General features: G+C 36.2%; 2 protein-coding genes across 4 annotated transcripts; one reads left to right on the top strand and one right to left on the bottom strand.

The window, feature by feature from the left end:
• The first annotated feature begins 783 nt into the window (after window positions 1-783).
• On the top strand, window positions 784-1,780 carry LOC124185265 (39S ribosomal protein L42, mitochondrial). The gene is made up of 2 exons (XM_046575849.1): window positions 784-1,200; window positions 1,289-1,780. Exons 1-2 carry the CDS (start codon window positions 1,198-1,200, stop codon window positions 1,646-1,648), a joined length of 363 nt encoding a protein of 120 aa, XP_046431805.1. The 5' UTR covers window positions 784-1,197; the 3' UTR covers window positions 1,649-1,780.
• A 596-nt stretch (window positions 1,781-2,376) lies between these two features.
• LOC124185170 lies at window positions 2,377-11,761 on the bottom strand. 3 transcript variants are annotated; one of them, XM_046575658.1, is made up of 9 exons: window positions 11,512-11,761; window positions 11,351-11,441; window positions 11,093-11,189; window positions 10,253-10,414; window positions 9,498-9,727; window positions 7,083-9,300; window positions 5,254-5,321; window positions 4,496-4,702; window positions 2,377-3,567 (listed from the first exon to the last, which is right to left on the bottom strand). In XM_046575658.1, exons 3-9 carry the CDS (start codon window positions 11,170-11,172, stop codon window positions 2,933-2,935), a joined length of 3,600 nt encoding a protein of 1,199 aa, XP_046431614.1. In that variant the 5' UTR covers window positions 11,173-11,189; window positions 11,351-11,441; window positions 11,512-11,761; the 3' UTR covers window positions 2,377-2,932. The 3 variants fall into 3 exon arrangements, with proteins under 3 accessions (XP_046431614.1, XP_046431622.1, XP_046431605.1); XM_046575666.1 differs by having other exon boundaries at window positions 11,351-11,761; XM_046575649.1 differs by lacking the exons at window positions 11,351-11,441; window positions 11,512-11,761 and having other exon boundaries at window positions 11,093-11,344.
• Window positions 11,762-11,854: the final 93 nt, after the last annotated feature.

Here is an 11,854-nt window from a genome sequence, read left to right on the forward strand (position 1 = left end):
TCGAAAAATTTGTGAATGTTAGTGAAAAAATTGTGCTAAAATACTTTTTCAAGTGCTCCAATATAATTGAGGTTAGTTATCCGTATGTATTATTTATTGATATAAATTAAAATATCATTATTTAATATAATTAATACTAAATATTATTAAATTATCAATGTTGAATATTTATTATTGGTTTTTTAATATTTGCAAAATAAAGAAATAAATTTAATAGAACATTTAATAAAAAGTTCGTGACAAAAATTTAATAGATTATTTAAATATAATGTAAGACATCCGTTATTTGTTTTATTGTTTTTTTTATTTAATGATGCCAAAGAAGTATAACTTCTCACGCGCGTACATAAGTACACGCACCCATTTTTTTATTCGCATCTTTCTTCATTTTTGAGTGTTATTCAGGATTGTTGATTCCGAAAAATCAGCTGTTCGGATCTGATTTATGATTGGCTCACCTCGAGGGGGCAGCGCTGCAGACGGCGAAGACGAGAACCACGGTTTTGCCTCATTATCTGAGTCATTCCCCACCCTACTAGTTTCCGGACCTGTATGTAAGACCGTGGCCCTGTCAAATATGCACATTGCACAGAGGACCAAGACTATACAGAGATAAGAGGACCGAATCTGTCGGTACTGAAATGGGTCCAATTTTTTATTTCACTCCTAAGATGGCGTTACAATCGCAAAGGACCCTCCGCTCCGGTTTGTTCGCATGAACTGCGTTGACTGAAATTAAGGATGGTCTACAATCTCCGTAACCGTAACAGCGTCAGGAAGAAGTTTTGAGGATAGGGAATCTGTGTAATATGGTTTACAATCAGTCACCAGCTGGCGTTGTAAACCCAAGAACAGATTCCCTATCCTCCACTTTTCTAGTTGTTACGCCTACAGATCTTATGAACCGTCCTTTAACATACATATTGCTATCCCTGTATCCTGCCTACTGATAGTGCTGACTGCTCTATTTATGACATCTCTATGTCCTGAGTCCCGAAATTTCAAAGAGTAAATCGGTGAAAGAGTCAAGACTATTGGTACCTCACTGTAAAGATTAGAATCATCAAGATTAAGAACAATAAAAAGAAATAATGACGGTCATTTCAAATGAATAAAGCAATGAACTAGATCAGTACAAATTTCTAATCGGTGACCGGAGTATATTCGTGATCGTCCTGATTGAGAGGTTTATCAGACATGGTTAGTAATCGTATACATTTTGTCACCTAAAAAAACCGCATATCATTCTCTAGCCTTCAGCCTTTGTAAACATGTTACGATGTTTTAGATGAGGTTCTGTCTAAAAGGACCGCTGCTTGCCCTACGATCAATTCGGTGCCCAAAATTAAACTATTCTACGATGCCGTCGGAAGCGGTGGTCATTGCAGACGATGGAACGATTGTTTGCTGGCATCCTGAACAACATTTTCCATACCAATACACCAAACCTTTGCCAGCTGAGAAAATTGAGGAAAATTCGGTGCTCAGTAATCGAGCAAAAGAAGCTATGGACGTATTTAGGAAAAAACATCCGGAGGTAGTACGGGAAGAACTGACCAAAATCACATTCACTACGAAACACAGATGGTATCCAAGAGCTAGGGATAAGAAAGCTAAGAAAACGCCTATGGATAGGGAGTACTTGTAGTGGAAAGTTATTGAAATGATTGTTCGCTAGTTGAAAAAGTTATGTATCATACGTGCAGCATATAATTAGGCAGACATATTTTTGTAATGCACCATAATAAATCCATGAAATAAAATATGTGGCCCATGGAAACTTGTAATAATTTCTATGTACATACATATGATTCTTTTGACAAGTTAACTTTGCACTCCGTTATCGAAGCCTCACGATTTGTTGAATGTCATGCTGTCAATAGTGGGACTCAGCTTCAATTTAGACTTAGTGTTCGGCCTGCCCAAAAGAAGAAATAATATAAAGGATTCTGCACTGATTTCTATCTACAGCCCGTAGATTGATTCTGAAATATGTTAAACAAACAGTAGCGAACTATCCCGTTGGTCTTAAATGTGCCGAAATTAATTCAGTCAAAAACATTATACAGTCGTCGGTAAATGTTTACGCTACGGACATAATAGGGAAATGAAGTACAGTGTGTCAGTTATATAATGGTAATGATTCTGCCAAGAAATGTATTCAGTACGTTGAAAAATTATAGCAGTATTGGAAGACAAATTTGTATTACACAAGTCATTGTTTCAGCCCAGGTAATCAGCTGTTTTCATACAACATTTCATACATGAAATGCATCACGTATATTTAATTAAAGTACTAATAAAGTTCTCCACGTTCACGCGACTGAGCACCTTGGGGAACCTAGCTAGTTTATAAAAATCTATTTACACTTCAGATATTCCATATACTTATATTCTATTTACAAATGTTTTTCCCACCTGATCTTACATCAACTTTACTCTAACTTTTAATGCTATGATATATGTATATATATCTTTTTTCTGAGTAAAATTTTATTATCACATGTGAGATTTGTACCTTGTTTGCAGAAGTTTTGATTCCTTTCTTTTCTCACACTCAGTTAATTCGCGTAATGAAAATGTATGCGAAGCCAACACTATGGGAAAATATGGACATACTGAATCGTGAATACAATTTAAACATAAGGCTCAGAATTGAAAGCGCAATTGACACAAACCAAACTTTAAATCTTAACATTCCACATTATATCCCACAATAATGACCAATATGACTTTGAAAACGTTACTAAATAAAAAAATTCATGGTGAAGTTACTTATTCTTACATTGTGGTAAAAAGATGAAAGTAGACTGTCTGCAAAAAATCCTTGTCTTAAATAAATATAGTATTAGACATGTTGATAAAACATGTTTCGTCGACATAAGCATTGTATACCACATACAAATAGTTATCATTGTTATGTAATGTTGCATCATCTTCCAATATTGTCAGGGCATAATTGCCTCTCGCCATCATTCATCAAAATCTGCATTGCTTTGTATAACAAATACACGCCGAAGGTTCGCTTTTGATGGTGACTCCATGTTGCGGCAACACCATAGTACTCCCCTGATTTTGAATTTTTCAGTCTATCCAATCCCAACGCATCTATCATTGCAGCCTCTCGAGTGTACGCCTCAACAGGAATTGTATTTTGAAACAGATGTAAGCAGACCACTCCGCAGTTGCTATTCCAAATATCCAAAATGTAGTTCATTTTTTTATCGCTTGTACTTCTGTTACCTCTTTTCCATTCTCCGTATGCTTCATACAAATGAGCATATGGTCTTGATCGCTTTCCTTTACCAACGTAAAATATCGACGACAAAAATGATCGCCAACATTCGATCGATGATAATGCATCTACTCGACGTGGGAGATTATCTGTAATACGAGGATCCATCAGCAGGTAGTTGAATGACGACTTGATTGTACCCTCTCTCCATCGTCGTGTTGGATCAGGCTTCGAAAATTCGCTGAATACTTGCTGTTCTAACGTTTCATACAGCGACAAGTCATTCACCCAACTCTCAGATCGCAATGTTCTTTCAATTTCCATGCTGAATTCTAGATGAAAGAAAATTCGTAATAAATACATACATGTATGAATAGTATACATGTACAAATAGTAGATACTAGCGCTGTGCGGCTTCCCGAAATCTCTGAAAAAAAGGTCGGGTTCAGACGTTCAGGATTGGGTTTTTTGGCGATCTCGGAACAGTCGGGAAACCCAGAATCTTCGGAAGACCCAGGATTGTCGGAGAACCAGAAATCTTTGAGGAAGCTGAAACGTGATTAACCTAAATTATCTAATATTTATAATATTGGACAAATACTAAATACTAATAGAAAATAGTATAGCGAAATGACATGGATATCGTCAGTAAAAAGTACATTGGGGGTTCCGGCAATTTCGAAAAATTCGACAAGCGTTTTTTTTCGAGGACCCCGATATTTTCGGAAAGCCCGACATTTTCAGAAATTCCCGGAGTTTCCGGAATTCCGGGGTTTTCGGGAATCCGACCCGAAACTAATAGATTTCTCCTGACGCGATCCGAAGAATTCTGACACCGGCACAGCCCTAGTAGATACCTTAACTCTTACTCGACACACCTCACAGGTGAGGTGTAGCCGACACACAATCATTAGTCAATAGTAAAGAAAATATTCAACAGAATGACTTGAAAAACTTCTGACATACCCTTCAAATATCAGATTCGCTGGCGGCATGATTTTTAAAGGAAATTTCGTTGTTAACAAGTGAAAAAAATTGGCAAATTTCTGAAAGCATCTGTATTCTATAAGTTATTAAACTTGGCGTTGTGTCGAATAGACCCCAAGATGCCGAGTAAGAATCAAACAAATTATTACGATGAAGATAACAACAGTAACAACAACAATAACAAAGATGATAATAGTGATATAAAGTATCGTTCAAATTGTACTGAAATAAAATAAAATAATTATTAAATAATAGCAGGACAAATTTATTTACTTGGTGAAGCTGCAATCTTGGGACATGGCAAACTTGGGGTCAATTTTTGAAGTTTCCATAGTCGCTTCAAATAGACATGGCGAGTTGTAGCTGTTATAGGACCAGGCGGATGACCAATCAGTTTAGTCAACTCTGCGCGCAGAGTTTCACTGTCCATAAATACCAATGATGATGGTAAACTTGAAGTGTACGATTCTGTCGATTTATCTGCCAAATGAAAATATTACAATTCTTACGTACAACTAATAATAAATTGCAAGGCATATAATTTTTCTGAAAGTTTCAGCAATATTCATTGTGGTAATATCCTTTCTTTTTAAATAATACTTCACACACGATTGTAGAAATTTGATTTTTCGTATTTTAAATGTCGATACGCAACAAAGTATTCATGTACATTATACATGTATTGTCTATGCATGTGTGCAGATAATTATTTTAATTTGGAATTTCGAATACGCTTATAAATTATTTCACACACAATATACCAAAAATGTAATCAGGCGGTTACGAACGAATATAATCAAGTGTTTACTCAGTAGATAGTTAACACCTTTTGCAATTTTTAAATAAAATAATTCCACAAAAGTTCAAGTAAACTACAATCAGGTTTCGCATCTTAGAAAAAAATACGCGTCCACTGCCAATTAGTGTTAAGGGTAGGCAGCCATACATCACACAATACAGGTCAGTTTAACCAAACTAATTATAGCACGTACCGAAATAAAAACCTTTTGTAAATATGGTAATTCACTTACCATCTAAACAATCGCTGCCTTTCTCAGATGGTGAAGAACAGTTGACTTCAGGTTTGATTATTGGAATGCTACAACATTATTGTCGAAAAGTTATAACAATTAGTTGATCTGGAAACTGTGATAATTCTCAATCAAAATACGCATATAAGCCTTGTACCTTTTGACCAAGGATAGGCGATATGTAAAAAAAATCGATATTATGTAAGATATCGAACATATATCTGAATCTATATATACTTTCAGTCACTGTCATTACACATATCTTGAAAACACTCGGAAGTTTAATAACATTTACAGGCAATCAAAAAAGAGATTTATATTATTACTTTTTGTTGATGGCAGATCACTGTGAAAATTTTTGGAAAAAATTGATATTATGTAGTGTGCAAAATCAATTATTAAAATAAAAATTTAGAAAGCAACTAAACTCAATCGTCACGGGGAAAATATCAAATTTTTTTTTACTTCATATTTTTCGCTTGAAAGATAAGAAAAATAAGAAAAAATTCATGTGTGGTTTGATAATTTCTTCATCTTAATGGAACATATTTCCAGAGTGACAGAAAAATAAGAAATTATCGGGTCAGGAACTTTTTGCGGAATTAAAAGATGAATCCATATATTGCTGAGCATACTACAGAAATGCTGAAATAAGAAAACGGAAAATATCTACTCTGCAGGTATACCCGAGCCAAAATACTGTGCGTGCACACAGGCCTCCTATGATTTATATTTATGATCTTACAGAATATGCCTAGTTTAAATAATCTAAATTTTCTAAGTATAAGCCGTATTGTTTTTAGTACATATATGGTGGCCACTCAAAATAGTTGAAGAAATTCCCTGATTTTCCCTGACCAAATTATAACTTTCCTGATTGAAACGATAGTGTCATTTCGAGTATCTAATAAATAAAGCTCTGTCTGAACCAATCAGTTTTCAAAAATACCTTATAATCTATTTAATAGTCCTGTAACCGAGCACGTGGAAAACAGATTGTTCATAGAATTTTCTGTAATGGAAAAAGCATTATTCTTTCGCGTTCTATCACAATGACATAGAAATACCTGACTTTTCCCTGACTATGTTTTTATTATGTTCTTTCTTAGTCTGAATGACAGAGCATTTAACAATTTTTCTGCAGCATCATGACAATATTCCTATCCAGTATAGTTTTAGCTATGTTGAAAGTAGTTTATGCTCTTTCTTCTAGCATTATTTGTAATTCTAGTTATTCTTTCTTTAAACCACAATCAGGGTACTTGGGTATTAGTACTTATTTAAAGATATTACGTCTCAAAGTTGATAGAGATTCGTTCGAGGTGTTCTCCACAGTTCTTAATTTGTGTATTGGCATATGTAAACTTTGCAGAGGATGCAAATGCATTTTCATATTCACCACCCCGATTAGTCACAAGTATCTCACAGTGGTTTGTTTAATTAATTTTTCGATAATTTTCATTCCTTATTACTATTCATAATTACATGATCGTTGCAAATATAAAATAAAACAAAAGTAACAATCTTTGTTAACAAGTAAGTTATGAACCAGAATCTCAGTTTTCTCAGAGTCATCCAAAAAGTGGCAACTTGTATGATTGTGGGTTAAGGAAAGTGTCACACAACTGGCCCACGTCTTTACATATTAGACATCTAACCACAATTCTCCTACACATCTCACACATTGAATTTCAAGTTTAGCCAGATCCATGCACAGTTTTGGGCATAAAGGTCGTATAAAGCATAGTTTAGTCATTGGTGTTGAAGGAAATCTCACCTTGTTTTGATAAGGAAAGTAGATAGTATGTGTATGGGTAGTTGTAACTCACTTCACTGGAGTGACCAACAAGCGGCGTTCCAATAGAATGACTCCCTCCTCTGCGTCTTCATATTTGTATTCCTCTTCGATGCTAACGAAAGATGCATAACTTGATGTGTTAGTACTTGACGTAACGTTGGATAAGAGACCAGAGCTTTTCCTATCACTAAAGCATTTGTTGTTAACCAAATCAAGTGGGAAATTACACTGATTTTGAGATAATTTGGATCTGGCTTTTGCCAGGCTATCATAACTGGCTGATTTGTTCTTGGTTAATTGATGCGGTTTCATTAATGAATCTGTTTTGCTGAAATTGGCTGAATCTGTTTCATCTTCGATATAAGTATCAGAGAAATAACTACTGTGATCAGTGTGTGCAAGCGAATCGTCAGTTTCCTTCAAGTTTGATACATGTGGGCAGGGCCTTAACGTTAGTTTCTCATTGTTTTCATTTTTCAAGTCGATTGACCTCACGCGAACATGATTACCAGCAAGTATATTCAAGTCAGGTTTCAATGTTCCATATTCAATTGCTTCATTCGGGAGATGTATGGTATTGTTTGTCTCTGTTGATTTACCATTAAGATTGTCCGATCGATGGCTCACACCATCGGCTACCTCGTTTCTTGTAGAATCAATGACGGTATTCACTATTTCATTTCGTTTGTTCGTTAGTGGACGTTTTGGATTTAATCTTCTCTTCCAATAATTGAAATGATTATTATCGTCAATGCCTAATGCTTGAAGCTCAGTGGGGATACAATCTTTTAATTTAATTTCAGTACTTATGTCGTCTTGAAGTTGCGTCTCAGTTCTTGGAATATCTGAAATCTGGTTGGAATCCATAGGTAAAATACTTTTGTCAGAATCATCGTCATACATCGTTTCCTCTAACTTTATGGCAATTCTTTTAGTCAAAGTCCTTCTATCAAAGAATGGAGTAGCTTTTTCTATATTTGGTGAGAATCCTGCAGCATCAAAGTAATCACTTTTATTATACGTTTTGTTAAACGGGGTTGCTGGTGAACATGTCGTGGAATAACTGGGTGTCACAATTTTTGTTGGTTTGGCTGATAATGTTTTTTTTTCTTTCGCCGAATCTGTAAGGTTTGGGATGTATATATGTCTTTCTGATTGCATTGGAGAAGTGTGGAGTCTATTTGGACTTAATACCATTTTCTTCATTTGCATGTAACCCAGGTCGGTCGGTTTGCACAACACAGAAAGATTTTTGCCATTGTCCCCGTTGATGACATTTTTCCGACATTCTGATACTTGATTGATACTACAGACTGGTCGTCTCTTTGAATGCTTTGGCATTTGTACAGCTGTACTATTTGTAGACAATGTTCCTTCCGCGTGCAATTTTTTATAAGCATTAGTCGGCGTTACGATCAGATTTGGTGACTTGCTTACAATTGAACAATCAGGTGAATACGAAGTCTTTTCAAGGCCTTGTTTACTCGGCGTGCGAAATAGTGCTGCCTTTTTGTTTGGTGAGAATTCCCTACCGTTTGAGGTAGTTTTGACGTTCAAATTATGCATGGTTTTCCCTGTGGTAGATGGCGTTTTTTTCCTTTCAGAAAATGGTTCTCTCTTTGGACATCGTAGAGGAGTTTTGTGAATGATTTTATTTTTAGAAGCGGTTTTTGTGTTATGCTGTAGCACAGTTTCAGTCGTTTTGACATCTCGGAATTTAGTCCTGGCATCAGATGTAGCCTCTACCGATTTTGTATCGGTTTTCGGTGAGCTGATGCGAGGCATGTTTTCGCCTTCTTTTCGTGGTTCTAAAAAAAACGGTTCTTCAATATTGGCTTCGTTATTGAGGTGTGAAACAGGACACCAATCGAATACAAGATTTTCGTTCATCATGTTTCGTTCTCTGCATTTGAACCTGTCCTTGTTGTTCAAATTGTGATCAAGACCATTTTTTCTGCTCCGTGGAAGACACTTCTTATGTCGCCTGATGTTTATATGTTTTGGCAACGAAGTCGACGACTCGTCAGTAGTCGTCATTGTACTGTCAATATCCGCAGGATACCTTGCGAACAGGTTAGACACCTGGTTGCCGGTTTTTCCATTATTTAAATTTATCGCTATATCAGCGTTGTTATTGTTAAATATATGGCTTTTTTGAATATCTGGATGCTTGTTGCCAGCCATGGTGGATGTATCCTCTGAGACAGCATATTCAGCCATCACACCACCGTTGCTCACTACAACTTTATCTGTGAAACAAATAAGGGAATGTATTGAAGTTCTTGCCTTTTGAATTAAAGAACTTAGAGCAATTGAAGTGCATCTCCTGTACAATTTTTAATGAATAGCTTAAGAACATATTTCCTGAAAGCGATGAATATAGATACACAAGCATACATATACATCTTTCACGAGTATACACATGCATTCGTCAAGTTCTCCTTACCCAAGGCAATACTGTACTTCAGATTTAGGTCTTCTTCAAAAGATTCGCCACAATACTTTCCAAGGGTAGCAATGGCGTCGTAATGAGCCTCGTCAAAGGCATAATGGAAAGGGGACCTCCCATCATCATCAAGCAATAGAGGATCACCGCCGTTAGATAATAGAAGTTCAAGAACACCGAGGCGACCCCACGCAGCAGCTACATGTACCGGCGTCATTCCATCCACAGACCTGTTTTTAAATACATCTAGCTACAGTATCAAGCAATGATACTTGGACAGCCAATTAACTATTCACTTTGTTTGTTGCTTCCTTTCTTAATCTGATCTGAAAGTAAACTGCATAGGCGGTCGTTTACTTTGATCTATCGAATGATAATTTTTTTTAATGAGTGCGAACCACTGCGCATCAGTTCGAGCGTAGCTAGTATCAGTTTCGTGTTTACTTTAATGAATATGCTACAATTTTCGGCGGGAAGTTTGATACCTCAAAGTGAAACACGAATTTTTTTAATTTCTACTTCGAAGAGACAAAGGAAGCATATAGTCTTTCCCTTTTTGATTTGATTATGATTAGGTAGAAAGTTAATTCTTGGGTAGGAATAACAAGTTATTAATGCGATATATACGCCTTTCAGTCATCGAGAAGAAATCGTGCTCTCAAGTTAAGGCTACCAACCATGAGCTCCTACTTGCATTCGTGTGTTTTATCACGTTTCAGTTTTATTAATCGAATATGAAATCAGTAACTACTGACTTGATATTAGGATTTCCACCATGACGCAGGAACAACTTGGTTACTTCTTCGGAAAATGTTTCAGAGTCATTGCCGATAACCAAATGAAAAGGCGTTATCCCTTGGGATGGTATCAAAACATTGGGATCTGCCTCTTTATTTAGTAATAGGGTTGTCACTTGCCTAAAAAAAAAAAACATCTTAATACACAATGCAATGAGACTAGGTTCTCGTTTAAGATCATTGCTCTAATAGCTCGCTCGATGGTCAATATACATGTATATTGAATTGTAATCAGGACATAGTCAGGGTTAAACAAAAATAAGATCAAATTACTTCAATATGAGTTTGCGGTGCAATTCGATAACCATTGTTAAGGATAAGATTCTGGATATGTGCAGAAATGGTGATTACCATTTTTTTTTTTTGTCACTGCCTTTCAATTACCGTTATCTAAATAGCTATAATGACTGCTAGTGATCACGGTGATTTCAAAAGGTAGTTTCAGGAGGTGCACTGGTCCATTTCGACGTTGACGTATGCATCTCCAAATGATGAAGACCACGTATCTCAAACGCAAAAAGGGCTTCACAGCTCCATTCTATGCATCAAAGGAAAATGCATTGGAGGCTTTTTGTTCAGAATTTTGTATGGAATGGGGCTGTTGAGCTCATTTTCGCGTTTGAGATACGTGGACCTCGATATTTGGATACATATATGTGTCAACGTCGAAGTCGACCATGGCCAGGCCTTTCGATATTTTGCAATTGTAGCGGGAATAAATGAACATAGATTTAATTTTGTTATTTTCATTGTATTTATTATGTGTGCAGAAGAAACAATCATAGTAACAATACTTACGTTATATTATTGTCTTCCAATCCGTCATAAAGAGATGATGCCAGAAACAATTCAGCCTTGGCTTTTGGCGTTGAAAGCATTTCGATCAATTTGAATCCTAGGTCCGAGTAATGATTTTTATTCTAGAGAGTAATTGTACATATCGCTTAGCAGCGGTAGAAATTGCATTATACGCCTACACAGTAAAGTCTTTTGCTATAATTCTTATTACTAACGAATATCGGATATTTGTTTGGTAGCTTATTTTGAACTGGTTACCGTTGACTTGAGAGAATATAGATCGCCAGCGTTACGGGGTTTTGTCGCTGTCATACGCCCAATATACACTGAATGGTTGAATGTGCATGCGCTAAAATGTAAGAGCAAGAGCAGTTGTTTTGTTAGATAGTGCTTATAGACACTCTATGGATGTTACATACATCACGGCCACGAATGTAAATTGTAGAGTGGACTGGCAACTCCCGGTGGTTTCGCCCATGTAGGCATCTTCGCCGTTATAGCCCTGGTGATCTTGATGCCCATTTTATTTTATTTTTTTTAATCTAGCAAGTTATCCACAACTGATTTGCCTGAAATGAGGTCTGAAATAACCAAATCATTAACCGTATTTGAATGATCGAGTATATTTCAAAGTCGGTTTCGTTTTGTTTACACTGTTTGCACGGTTATGTTTATCAGCGGAGCGACGTGACTGCCAGCGCATCAGTCAAAACAACGGTACAATGCGGAAGTAGCCGATAAATTGCCGGATTTTTTTGGTTT

The sequence above is a fragment of the Neodiprion fabricii genome, chromosome 1 (genome assembly GCF_021155785.1).
Source record: "Neodiprion fabricii isolate iyNeoFabr1 chromosome 1, iyNeoFabr1.1, whole genome shotgun sequence".
NCBI classification, from domain to species: domain Eukaryota; kingdom Metazoa; phylum Arthropoda; class Insecta; order Hymenoptera; family Diprionidae; genus Neodiprion; species Neodiprion fabricii.

Bases quoted from the DNA above. Each gene is read 5' to 3' on its own strand.
- LOC124185170 (XM_046575658.1), bottom strand. From the start codon at position 11,172: ATGCTTTCAACGCCAAAAGCCAAGGCTGAATTGTTTCTGGCATCATCT. The intron at 9,728-10,252 runs GTCAGTAGTTAC...ATTTAAAAACAG, and splicing joins GGTGGAAATCCTAATATCAA to GTCTGTGGATGGAATGACGC. The intron at 4,703-5,253 runs GTAAGTGAATTA...TTCATTTGGCAG, and splicing joins AGGCAGCGATTGTTTAGATG to ATAAATCGACAGAATCGTAC.